Raw genomic sequence first — 14,482 nt, forward strand, 5'->3', positions numbered from 1 at the left:
TTAGGATATTGCTAAAATAATTAGCTTTTTGGGGAAATCACTATTGTTTTCCCCAAGAAAGGCCACTGCCCAAGTGATCTGAATGAATCTTTTCATGGCGCTTAGTGCGCCTGTTTATGGAAAGATCTTTTTTTTTTCCTTTATATTTTTATTTTGAAAAAGACATACAATTAATACATAGACCGATTCAGAACAGATCAGTGTAAATAATATAATAGTCATAAATATCCTTATATCCCTCCCCCCCACCCCCATTGGGGGGGAGGGGGGAGGGCTGTCGTTCTCCTCAATTCATTCAAATACAACAGACTACAAACATTAGAGATATCTACGTGGCTCTGCGTGCTACTCTCCGCTTCCTTTCAATATCCTCATAGATTTTGATTTGTTGAAGGTATAGATCCCACTCCCTAAAAGAGGGCTGAGAGACAGAGCCCCAGTACTTCACCAATATAGCCTTCGCTACCATCAAACCTCTCATCCAAATCCGTCTAATCTGGGGGGGGACTTCCGTTTCTGAGCCATAGTCACCGAAAATCACTATCAAGATCCCCGGGTTATAGTTCATTGAGGATTCCTTTTGTAAAGCAAAGAAAACCTCGTACCAATATTTTCTTATTTTAGTGCAACTCCAAAGCAGATGGACATAGTCCGCATTAACATAGCCACATTTAGGGCAGCAACAGTCCCGGCCCCTATTTTGGGGGAATTTCCCTTGGATTTTGGGCGTATAATACAACCTATGGAGGATCTTAAATTGAATTAGTCTATGTGCACTGGAGACTGTCGCCTTTCTCACGCTCCTATAGATAGTGGGCCACTGTAAAGGAGGGCAATTCAACTCTTGCTCCCATTTGCTTGAGCTTTTAAAAGGCGTTACAGTTGCCAGTGCCATTCGGAGTTTAGTATATAGTCTAGATATTTTCACCTTCTCATCCTTCTGGGCGTCACAGTAATCAAAGAAAATATTCTCTCGTGGAAAAATACGACCCCTATTCCTAGAGGCTTCAAATACATGTTTCAAACGTGCATACATAAATATATCAAGTAGTGAATGTTGATTAAAACCGAATTCCAAAAGTGATTTAAAGCGTCCTAAATAAAAAAGGTGAGACACCAAATAGATGCCCTTTCGTGACCAATAACCAAAATCTGTAATTTTGAAGAACTCCTCCAGCCCCCCGTTCCCCCACAGAGGGGTGAATCCAAACGGACCGGAGACTTTAAGGATCTCCTTCAGCCTGTTCCACACCCTCTGTAGTGAGCAAGGGATCAGCAAGGACCTCCTCATTCCCATAATCCCAGTTTCCAAACACGCAAAAGCATTCTCTATTGGCCTGTCAATAACTTTATTCAGATATCGTGAAAGTAAACTCTCTTTCCAATAACAGCAACGCTGGATCTGTGCACAAAAAAAGTAACCTTGAAAAAAAGGTAGCGACAGCCCACCATCTGCCTCCGACAGCCATAGATATCTCTGCTTTATACGCACCCTCTTTCTGCCCCAGATTAGGTCGTTAATCAAGGTCTCCAATCTATGAAAAAAGATATCGTCAATCCAGATAGGAGAGGCACACATCGGGAACAAAACTATAGGCAAAATAATCATCCTGATCAATGCAATTCGATCTGTCTGTGCCAATGTTAATTTCCGCCAAGCGCCAACTTTGGTCCCAACTTTATTCAAAGCTGGGGCCAGATTCAGGTCATAATACCTACTTATTGGAACCCCGATCTCGACCCCCAGGTAGTTCAAAGAATCGTTCGGGGCCAAGACACGGACTCGGCTCCCTACATCTACAGCTTTCCGGTTCAGCGGGAGGAGCGATGACTTTGTCCAGTTGATCATATAGCCATCTTTTACCATAATTCTCTATTACCTCTATGACATATGGAAGAATTTTCCATCCCTGATCCAGGAACAGAATCACATCATCTGCATAAAGACTTATTTTATCGCTCACTCCCGCCACCCCGAAGCCTTCTATACGATTCTCCAAGCGGATCCGACAAGCCAATGGTTCAATAAAGAGAGCGAAAAGGAGGGGAGACAGGGGACAACCCTGTCTCATCCCTCTCCGCATCTCAACGGGAGATGAACTCACACCGTTGATATTAATACATGCAACTGGCTGTTCATATAGCATTTGGGTCATTTCCAAAAATGAATTCCCAAGGCCGAAACAAGACATCGTAGCCCAAAGAAAAGGCCACTCCATCCTGTCAAACGCCTTTGCGGCATCTAATGACAGGATAGAGTGGTCCACACTACCCCCAACAGAAAGATTCAGATAGACCCTATATATGCTTGTCTGTATTTTGCGGCCCGGGATAAAGCCCGTCTGGTCAGGATGAACCAGACCGGCTATAACCCGCTTCAAGCGGTTAGCCAAGATTTTTGCAAAGATCTTATAGTCCGTATTTAAAAGCGATATGGGTCTATATGACCCCACATCGCATGGGTCCTTCTCCTTTTTCAAGACCAGAACAATCACCGCCTCTCTAAATGATGGTGGTAAAGAACCAAGTGCACAGGATTCATTAAGAACTTGGAGTAAAATCGGCAGAAGAGATTTGGCATGATAACTATAGGTTTCGAACGGCAATCCATCTGGGCCGGGAGATGAATTATACTTTAAGAGCGGAAGAGTCGATTGGAGTTCCTCCAGGAGGATGGGGGAGTCCAGCATCCCTCTCTCCTGGGTAGATAACTGGGGGAGCGCCAATTGTTGAAGGTAATGGTCCATGTCGATACGTCTAAGCGTAGACTCAGATTTATAGAGGGTAGTATAATATTTCACAAATTCCTCTCTAATCTCCTCTGCGGATCTCACCCCAATTCCTTGAGAATTTCTGATTTCTTTTATAGTGGTAACCTCTCTCTGGTTGGCAACCAAACGAGCCAAGAACCTTCCGGTTTTCCCAGATTCGCAGAAACGGTTCTGACCCTGAAAAAGGAGCTTATGTTGTGCTTTTTTATATAAAAGTGTCTTAAGCTGAGAATTATCCTCCTTTAATTGCCTAATAAGTTGCTCCTCATGACAGTTAATCAGTGCGGCACGCAAACTCCTTATTGAATCCGTCAAATATTTTTCCCTACGTCGTATTTCAATTCTAAATCTATGGATTCTATTGAAATACAAACCCCTAATATGGGCCTTCAACGCGTCCCACACATAATGAATATGTGTTGAGCCTACGTTGAAGCCCCAAAATTCCTGGATATCCTGATCAACACGGGCTTGCTCCCCTATCACCTCAAACCAATGTGAATTCAGTTTAAAGGTTCTTCCTAAAGTAGGAGCCTCCACAAACGAAATCAAGACTGGAGAGTGGTCCGAGATTCCATGAGGCTCGTACCTCATTCTCAGGACGGCTAGCAAATGCCAGGTCGATACGGGACATAGACCCGTATGACTGGCTAAAGCATGAAAAAATTTTTTTTTATTGCTATAGAGGTGGCGCCAGATATCGACCAGCGCCAGCTCCTGGCACACAGCAGTCAAGGGGGACCCACTGCAACCGCGCCCGGAGACTGAAGAGAACCGGTCCAACTCAGGGTCTAGTACCGCATTAAAGTCACCTGCCACAAATAAGGCACATTGATTTTTAGTAGATATATATTGAGCTAAATGTGATAGAACCGTTGATTTAAATGGGGGGGGGGGGGGATATATATAAAAGATATGGAAAGATCTTTCATATGAAAGCTGGACATGCCAACCTCCATCCGACAAATCATTAAAAGGGTTTTCCGAGATTTTCCTCTGGATAGGTCATCAGTAGGGATGAGCGAACTTCATGTTTTGAACTTCAGGTTCTGGTTTAGCCTGAATTCCGTCACCACGGAATATAACGGAATTCTATGACAGAATGCACCACGGAAGACTTCAAGCATACGGCCGTTGCTCGGCCGTGGGCATATTGTGGCCCAAAAATAGCAGGTCCACAATACACGGGCACTCTGCATCATGTGGCTGCCCTACGGTCGGTGCCTGTGCATTGCGGACCTCACCGCTTGAGAAGGCACCGGCGCTTCTATGAGCATTGTGCTTGGTATCGCGCCCAGCCCCATTCACTTCAATGTTGCTGAGCTGTGCCTAGGTCACTGGAAAAAGCTGCGCGAAGGCCACGGTGCTACTGCAAACGCTGATACCTTCTCAAACAGCTGATCGGCAGGGGTCCAGAGTGTCCTGCTAAAAGCTGTACACAGGGTCTCCTGTACCAACGTGCTATGTCTAGGATTTAGCGGAGCAGAGTTCCGGCCTGAGCCCACTCCGTTCAGCTAAAAGCACACTGGTACAGAAGACCCTGCAACCATGTGCCATGCAGAACTTTTAGCAGAGCAGGCACAGCACATTGGTACAGGAGACCCTATGTGCTCCTGCCTGTATAGTGCTCGCTGCAACCCCACAATGGAATCTGTGCCCCTCTGACATGTCAATAATGTAAAAGTATACTGAGTCTAAAGTGCAATAGACACCAAAACAGCTAAATAATAAAGTAGTAGTGACTTCACGGCTGAAGCTAGTCATTGGCTGGAGTGGTGCATGTGACCATGCCCATGCACTACAAGATGTAAACACCGCAGGAACCAGAACATGGATACCCCAGAGGACTGGCACAGGCAAGTATGAATCTTTAGCTTCATGGGACACTTAGTAAAATGTCACTTTACCAAAGAACCCCTTTAAAGGCTATGTCAACCTTTGGAGGCATTTTTTTTTTATTATTGCATTGTACTTCTTTTGAGCTAAAAATCTTTTTTTCAATTGGTCTTTATTAAAAATATGGAATCCTTTTTTCTTTACAGAGCTGAGATGCTGTAGTGGCAGTCTGTGGACTTTCTGTCTTTTCCGTCATCTGGGGAGCTGACAGGCTCCTTATCTCTGCTCTCTGAAATTATAAAACTCATCAAAGCTCAGTCTTTATCTTCCTGATCAGAATGTGGCTTAAATAAGTGTTTATGACCTCTTAGTAAATTAGAGATAAGAGTTATTGGATTACTGCCACAAAGTGAAGGTATCAGTCACACAGTTAGAAAAACAGTTAACCTTTTGTGACAGAACAGCTCAATATTTTTAATAAAGGTCAATTGAAAATATGATTTTTAGCCAAAAATGAGTAAAATGCAATTATAAACAAAAACTGTCTCCAAAGGTGTACATAGCCTTTAAGGCAGTCTAGTATAAAGCCAGTAATTTTATATCACAGGTCAAACTACACTGCAAGCTGACACACAGCAGAGAGAAGAGGGGCTGTGACAATAACATGCATGGAAGAGAGGGGCCCCATACCACAGATCAGAATGTTCTCTAAGAAAGCAGTTCATTTCAAGGGTGACAACACTTTGGCATGAAAATAGGTGCTGTTAGCGTTCCGCCACACGTTCAGGTTTCCTGATGCAGTTTTAAAAGCCAAAGTCAGGAATGGATCATAAAAGGAAAAAAAGTATAAAGGACAGATACAACTTTTCCAAATTCACTACTGGTTTTGGCTTTTATCATGAAACCTGAACTTGTGGCCGCACACTTAGTGGTTTTCACCCTGCATCGGTTAACCATCTAATCAATAATCAGCTAAACCCAATACATTCAATTTCCATGTTTTTTTTTTTTATCTTTCATTCCTGGTAACACAAACTCAAACATTTAGCAGTAAACATCTTAAAGGGGTTGTCTCATCATGGACAATGGGGGCATATCGCTAGGATATGCCCCCATTGTCTTATCGGTGCGTCGAGAACGGAGCCCCCCGCAAGGTGGTGGCTGGTGGGCTCCGGTCTGGCCACCACCAAGCTGGCTCCCCATAGAAGTGAATGGGAGCGTACTGCGCATGCGCAGCCCCCGCTCCCATTGATTTCTATGACGCAGATGGAGATAGCCAAGCCAGGGCTCGAATATTTTCGCCAGCCCCATAGAAAATGAATGGAGGGAGGCTTTGCATGCGCAGTGTGCCCTCCTTTACTTGCGGGACTCCGTTCTCGATATAGGTGCAGGTCCCAGTGGTGGGACCCGCACCTATAAGACAATGGGGGCATATCCTAGTGATAAGCCCCCATTGTCCATGATGAGGCAACCCCTTTAAGTCCCTTCAGGTCACATCATGAGATCTGTCCTCCCATATGGCTTTCTATAATGGATCTCGGCACAAGGGACACCCAGTCAACTTTTTGGATATTGACATGCCGCTTTGACACAGCCAGTGATTTCCATCCAAACCAGGTGTGGGTCAAAAACACAGATGAGGAGCAAATCCTCCCATTATACCTTATGTCAGTGCAGTCTCCATCCTTGCTCACAATAATGCCTCATTCACACAATCAGTGTTCGGTCAGTGATTTCCATCAGTGATTGTGAGCCAAAACCAGGATTGGAGCCTGGAGGTTCAGATCTTTCCCTTCTACCTCATCTCTGTGGAGGCTCCAATCCTAGTTTTGGCTCACAATCACTGATGGAAATCACCGACGTGTGAATGAGGCATAACTGACCAAATACTGACTGTCTACAAGTACATGGCTTGCGTGCTGGGTCACCAGACTACAAGAGCACACAGCGGAAAACACTTGATGCTACTGGAACAGTCCTTTAAATTGAAGCATTCTTTTCTATACTAGTCACACGAAACATATACTATAGGGCGAGGTATAAAATGGGGTGACAGAGCAGGTGACGTCTTCTCGTGTGAATACGGACTGCACGGCTACAACAGCCGTGGGAATGGCGTCCTGTGATCGCACCACGTACTGACAAATATGACGGACAGGCAAGTTATCTACAAAATAGCAAATCAGAAAGAGAAATACATTTCCAAGCAGGCATTTAACCCTTAACGGTCCCTAATATCTGCTAATTTGACAGCATCTCAACCCGTCTTCCAATGAATTTGTGACCAATGGACTAGTTTGCTGTCTGCCTCTTCCATGTTGCTAGGCAGATGAAATACGTTTCCTTTACTCCCCAACACAAGCCAATCTGCACTAGGCTTTCCTATGGAGTATGCACAGTACATAGGGAATGGAGCAGATGCATTAACATGCCCACCGTGACAATGATGATGAGCCCCGTATATGCCAGCTGATGACTGCATCCCTGCATCACACAACCACGTACATCCATGACCACAACATGTACACTGGGCTATTTGTCACCTGGGAGCTGTCCTTGTGATACACTATCTCCCTGTCACAGGCTGCCATCCTCCGGTCAGTGCTTTAGACTCATCCCAGCCACCACCGGCACCCCATCCTGCAGCCAGTCTACCACATGTAGAGATCTCTGGGAAATGTAGTCCTCTGTCCGCAGATGAAGATACGCTGCATCACCATCAAGCATCATCTCCCAGAATGCATTGCACTGCACAAGCAGCGAGCCAGAGAGCGGGACCGACGGGACAGCGCCACCTAGCGCCCATACTGAGGTATTAATCCTATGTTCGGTGGCTCCCAGTATGCAGTGTGTGAAATCTGTGACAATGCCTAATGCCATGAGAACACTGGCATGACATGCGGTGAATCCCAAGTTACTTCTCTCAATCCAATGCTGGTGGCACCTTATATTCACAGTTCATTATATCCACACGTATAGCATTGCTGGCCAAAATATTAGCGACAAAACCACCCATAACACGTATGCCAGCCACTGGTTTCCATGTGGACGTACCCACTAGTCTGCCCCTCTAAGTACTTCAGGCAGGATTTGACATTGCGATTTTCTGTTTCCTACTAGCAGCGGCCTTAAAGGGATTCTGTCATCAGAATTTAGGCCTATAACCTAAACATATGGCAAGGTCCCTACTAATACACTGAATCCTAAAGTGACCTTATCAAATGTGCCTGTGGCTCTATAATTATATAAAACAGGTTTATATAACCTGTCACTCACGTACCAAATGTGTCCAAGGGGACGTCTCACGATGCAGGGTGCCCGGCTGCAGCCATCTCGTTTAGGTGCCCAGCGCCGCCTCCCTTTCATTAGATCCGCCTACCTTAGTTCATCACCGCCTCTCTAACGTCCGCTCTCTTCAGCCAGATCCCGCGCGTGCGCACTAGGTATAACCTGATGCGCCCGTGCGGACTACTGGCAGTGGCTTCGTTTAGCGAAGTGCGCATGCGCTGGCCGGCGCAGTTCGCTCGAACCTGCGGGATCTGGCTGAGGAGAGCAGACATTAGAGAGGCGGCGATGAACTGAGGTAGGCGGCTCTAATGAAAGAGAGGGCGGCAATTTCAATTCAGAAGGCGGCACTGGGCACCGAAAGGCAGGGTGCCCGGCTGCAGCCATCTCATCGTGAGACGACCCCTTGGACACATTTTGACGTGAGTGACAGGTTATATAAACCTGTTTTATAGGATTATAGAGCCACAGGCGCATTTGATAAGGTCACTTTAGGATTCCATGTATTACTAGGGACATCGCCATAGGTTATAGGCCTAAATTCTGATGACAGAATCCCTTTAACTTTTTTTTATTTTTGCCTTCACATATATTTTTTTTGCGAGACAAGTTATACATTCTCTTGGCATACAATGTATGTAGTGGGGAAGCTGGAAAAAAACTCCAAAGTTTGGGACACGGCAGTGGCCATAATGTTTATTTTTTGTTTATTTTTATTCTGGGGAATTGGGGGCGATTTGAATTTTTAGATTTTCTTTTAACTTTTTTTTCAGATTGCCATTTCTATTTAGCAATGGGATTCAATATATTGCTAAATAGAAAATTCTGTATATTCCAATGTAGTGCTGCCACCCGCAGGCCTACATTAGAATATACCTGTGGACATCTGCATGGAGTTTGTATGTTCTCCCCGTGTCTGCGTGTTTCCTTCCACACTCCAAAGACATAATAATAAGGAACTAAGAATACTTTCTCACTAGCGTTTTTGCTGGATCCGGCAGGGTTAAGCAAAAACGCTTCCGTTACTGATAACACAACCATCTGCATCCATTATGAACGGATCCGGTTGTAATATCTGTAATATTGCCAAGACGGACCCGTCATGAACTCCATTGGAAATCAATGGAGGACAGATCCGTTTTCTATTATGTCAGAGAAAATGGATCTGTCCTCGTTGACTTACATGACGGATCCATCTTGCCCCGCATACCATGACGGAAAGAAAACCGCAGCATGCTGTGGTTTGCTCTCCGGTATTGGAACAGAATGCATTTTGGCGCATTCCGTTCTGTTCAGTTACGTTTTGTCCCCATTGACAATGAAACGGAAAATGTAAACGCTAGTGTGAAAGTAGCCTTAGATTGGGAGCTCCATTGGGTACAGTGTGATGCTAATGTCTGTAAGGCGCTGTGGAATATGTCAGCGCTATATAAGTGCGTAAAATAAATAATACCCGTGAAAGGCCTGATAGTCTCCAGCAGGCTCAGGCATTTCACAACAATGAAAGGATCGCCGATCGCTTCCAGGTTTTCATCTCTCAGATGCTGGGGTCACATTTGAGAACGTTGATCACAGACATTATCCCCAGGTATCTGCTGTTTAAAAGACGAGTGCCGCAGGCGTAATTTTTAAAGACCAGACTTCCGCAGCACGTGCACTGCGGAGGTTGGGAAAGGTTTAATAAGCATCTGTAAGGCCACATTTAAACAATCAGTATTTGGTCATTTTTTTCATCAGGATTTATGAGCCAAAACCAAGAGTGGAGCCTACAGAGAAAAGGAATAATGGAAAGATTTTGGGGGACACTTACTAAGGCCTCATGCACACGGTCGTTGTTTTGGTCCGCATCAGAGACGCAGTTTTGGTGGCTCGGATGCGGACCCATTCACTTCAATGGGGCCGCAAAAGATCCGTTGCTTCGTAAAAAAAAATACGCGTTTTGCAGACAAGAATAGGCAGTTATATTAATGGCTGTCCGTGCCGTTCCACAAAACACACAACGGTCGTGTGCATAAGGCCTAAGCATGTTGCACCAGAATTATGGTGTAAAATGCACCAAAAAGAATGGCATTTTGATTTGTGCCAAATTTATCAACCGTTTTCTCCAGATTTTTGAGCACAAAGAATGCATCACGCCAGAAGTGAGTTATAAATGTAAAAGTGGGCGTGGCTATCAAATTGGCGCACATTACGCCTCATTTATCGTCCTCTTATAGGCAGAAATGGCTCCAATTGTTGCGGACAATTAACCAGCTTCTGTGGTGGTGTTTTGTGTAAAAAGTCGCAGTTATGGTAGAAAGATGTGACTTTTTTGTCAGAAAGTCGCATTTATGAAAAGAAAAAAAACAACTCGTCGTTTGAACAAGTGATAGGCAAGTATTAAAACAGGACGCTTTTATTTTATCTAATATCAATGAGCTAAACCACAGGGTTTTGTCAGTAAAATGACATTCAACGAAAGCATCTCGCGTCAAAAGTCGCAAGGGTGGTCTGGGCAGGATTGGCTGAAATGGCGCATTTCATTTTTTTTAAAAAGTAGCATTTTAGTGCTATTGGCGTTAAAATGTCGCAAGTTAAAGGGAAATAGGCGGATAACCAAGTTAACATTTTAAAAGATCACAGTGGAGAGGGCCTTTTGATATAGGAGGTGAAACAAATCACCACTTGATTGATTTGTAACAAATTATACCATTATCCCCTTTGTCTCTTTCGTATTTTCAACCTGCTCCTGGTTTTAGCCCACAAATGCAGACTAAATGTGAAAGCGACCTTAATTTGTGTGCATTATAGCGTCTGTGTCAGGGCTCATGCACACAGCCGTTGCAGTTTGTGCGGTCTGCAAATTGTAGATCCGCAAAACACGTACACTGGCCGTGTGTGTTCTGCATTTTCCAGAATGGAACGTCCTGCCATCTATAGAACAGTCCTATCCTTGTCTGTAAACCGGAGAAGAATAGGACATGTTCTATTTTTTTGCGGGTGCCACGGAATGGACATACTGATGCGGACAGCACAATGAGTGCTGTCCGCATCTTTTGCAACACCATTAAAGAGAATGGGTCCAAAAAACACGGTCTTGTGCATGAGCCCTTAGGGTAAGTCCATGTGGTGCGGCGGAACACACAGCCTAGCACTTCCAACACGCGGTGGCTGTGATTTTACTGCACAGCCATAAAGTGGGTGCATTTCAGAGTCCATATTACAGCCACAAAACCTGGCCCGATCACAGGTCTAATGATCCAAACATGCAGCAGCATAGATCCCTATGATGCTGTTCTTTTGGGTCATTAGAACTAAAGCCGGACCATAAAATGTGACTGGTTACACACACAATGGAGGGAAATTTACCTCAGGTCTCATGACCGGAACTCACAGCATCATAATTATACACTGCTCAAAAAAATAAAGGGAACACAAAAATAACACATCCTAGATCTGAGTTAATTAAATATTCTTCTGAAATACTTTGTTCTTTACATAGTTGAATGTGCTGACAACAAAATCACACAAAAATAAAAAAATGGAAATCAAATTTTTCAACCCATGGAGGTCTGGATTTGGAGCCCCCCTCAAAATTAAAGTGGAAAAACACACTACAGGCTGATCCAACTTTGATGTAATGTCCTTAAAACAAGTCAAAATGAGGCTCAGTAGGGTGTGTGGCCTCCACGTGCCTGTATGACCTCCCTACAACGCCTGTGCATGCTCCTGATGAGGTGGTGGACGGTCTCCTGAGGGATCTCCTCCCAGACCTGGACTAAAGCATCTGCCAACTCCTGGACAGTCTGTGGTGCAACGTGACGTTGGTGGATAGAGCGAGACATGATGTCCCAGATGTGCTCAATTGGATTCAGGTCTGGGGAACGGGCGGGCCAGTTCATAGCATCAATGCCTTCGTCTTGCAGGAACTGCTGACACACTCCAGCCACATGAGGTCTAGCATTGTCTTGCATTAGGAGGAACCCAGGGCCAACCGCACCAGCATATGGTCTCACAAGGGGTCTGGGGATCTCATCTCGGTACCTAATGGCAGTCAGGCTATCTCTGGCGACCACATGGAGGGCTGTGCGGCCCTCCAAAGAAATGCCACCCCACACCATTACTGACCCAATGCCAAACCGGTCATGCTGGAGGATGTTGCAGGCAGCAGAACGTTCTCCACGGCGTCTCCAGACTCTGTCACATGTGCTCAGTGTGAACCTGCTTTCATCTGTGAAGAGCACAGGGCGCCAGTGGCGAATTTGCCAATCTTGGTGTTCTCTGGCAAATGCCAAACGTCCTGCACGGTGTTGGGCTGTAAGCACAACCCCCACCTGTGGACGTCGGGCCCTCATATCACCCTCATGGAGTCTGTTTCTGACCGTTTGAGCAGACACATGCACATTTGTGGCCTGCTGGAGGTCATTTTGCAGGGCTCTGGCAGTGCTCCTCCTGTTCCTCCTTGCACAAAGGCGGAGGTAGCGGTCCTGCTGCTGGGTTGTTGCCCTCCTACGGCCTCCTCCACTTCTCCTGATGTACTGGCCTGTCTCCTGGTAGCGCCTCCATGCTCTGGACACTACGCTGACAGACACAGCAAACCTTCTTGCCACAGCTCGCATTGATGTGCCATCCTGGATAAGCTGCACTACCTGAGCCACTTGTGTGGGTTGTAGACTCCGTCTCATGCTACCACTAGAGTGAAAACACCGCCAGCATTCAAAAGTGACCAAAACATCAGCCAGGAAGCATAGGAACTGAGAAGTGGTCTGTGGTTACCACCTGCAGAACCACTCCTTTATTGGGGGTGTCTTGCTAATTGCCTATAATTTTCACCTGTTGTCTATCCCATTTGCACAACAGCATGTGAAATTGATTGTCACTCAGTGTTGCTTCCTAAGTGGACAGTTTGATTTCACAGAAGTGTGATTGACTTGGAGTTACATTGTGTTGTTTAAGTGTTCCCTTTATTTTTTTGAGCAGTGTATATGATGATGCAATTTCAGGTCCTTAGGATCACTGTCAGGCCACGGACACTAAGTCCACATTACGACCATCTGTATTAGCCCCAAAAGCATGTGTCTCACTTGACATGAGTAAGGGTACTTTCACACAAGCGTTAGAAGAATCCGGAAATCCATATGCAAACAGGGATCATTTGTTTCCGGATCAGTCTGACAAATCCATTGAAATACCGGATCCGTCTCTCCGGTGTCATCAGGAAAAACGCATCAGGTATTAATTTTTATCACATTTTTAAAGGTCTGCGCATGCGCAGACCAGAAAACCGGATCCGTCGATGCGGCAATTTCCTGAACACTTGGTACTGGATCCGGCATTAATACATTTCAATGGAAATGTATTAAGGTACTGGATCCGGAATTTTGGCCGGAGAAAATACCGCAGCATTTGAGCCCCTATGATGGAACTCAATACCGGAAAAATAACACTAGTGTGAGAGTAGCCTAGTGTTGGATTAAAATAAAGTTAAAAGGGTTCTCTGCTGACAAGCTGTTCAAGTTTGGCTCTGGAAAAATGGTACTGAAACTACTGTACACAGCTTCATCCATTGTGCAGTGGACGGAGCTGGTTACTGCATCGCTGCTCCCACTTCCTTCAATGGGACCAGAACTGCAGTAACCAGCTCTGTCCACTGCACAATGGATGGAGCTGTACAACCGAAGAGCTGACTGGTGGAGGTGATGGGTGCCAGACCCCTGCTGTTCTGATATGGATGGCCTATCCTGTGCATATGCCATCAATATATAGAAATACCAGACAGCCCAATTTTCTCACTTTAACCCTGTGCAAGAGGAATTCCTCAATAATACACATTATTATGCCATATAGTGTACTGTGCATTAATTTGTGTGAATCCCTATCCATTTTAGAAGCAGAGAATTTCAAATCACCACCAACATATGTACTGTACAATTATTGTGTCACAAAAACCTCAGAATTACTTGGGTATATAAGGCCTCGTTCACACGAGCGATACGGATCGTGTCAGGATCTGTTCAGGGAAAAGACGGATACTTTTGCACACAAGTTAAATCAGTTTTGTCTGCGATTGTGTTCAGTGTGTGTGGTTTTTCCATCTGGTGGGAAAAAAAACAACTGAAGAATAACAATCTACATCTCCTACCAACCATTTCCTCTTGATTACATCCCCCATTCACTTCTATAGAGCCAGAGCTGCATGAAAAATAATATACAACCTGCCGTGATGTGTGATTAACGACACTCGTGCAAGACAGACCCCTTGTAATGAAGAGGTCAGGATTCAGTGCAGGTGTGAAAGGGGCGAGTATATGAATTTTTAAATGTTTTATTTATTTATTTTTCATTTTAACACATTGTAGGGGTTGACTGTAATTTGTTCATTCTCAGACAACACCTTTAAGAGGTTAAAAGTTTTAAACGCAGAAAAATGGAGCACTGAGCGCATACTGTATGCAGCATGTCGCCCTTCCCTGCCTCTGAAGCAGGTTCCTCCCTAATAGCCCCAACCAAACACTTACCTTAGGTGCCAGCTGGGACATTGTGGCTCTGATTTCCTTACATTAGAAATAGACAACTTTCTGAATTTGGCTTTTTTTTCTTCAATTCAGTTA

At 45.0% G+C, this 14,482-nt stretch overlaps 1 protein-coding gene across 4 annotated transcripts in view; it reads right to left on the reverse strand.

Annotated features, from left to right (window-relative positions):
* Positions 1-7,277, reverse strand: part of LOC120991595 (survival motor neuron protein-like) — a 78,767-nt gene extending 71,490 nt beyond the window's left edge. For all 4 annotated transcript variants that reach the window (XM_040420376.1, XM_040420377.1, XM_040420375.1 and 1 more), the window contains exon 1: positions 7,151-7,277. In XM_040420376.1, the coding sequence (XP_040276310.1) occupies positions 7,151-7,198 (48 nt within the window). In that variant the 5' untranslated portion in view covers positions 7,199-7,277. The remainder of the gene's footprint in view (positions 1-7,150) is intronic.
* Positions 7,278-14,482: the final 7,205 nt, after the last annotated feature.

This window comes from Bufo bufo, chromosome 2, assembly GCF_905171765.1.
Source record: "Bufo bufo chromosome 2, aBufBuf1.1, whole genome shotgun sequence".
Lineage (NCBI taxonomy): Eukaryota > Metazoa > Chordata > Amphibia > Anura > Bufonidae > Bufo > Bufo bufo.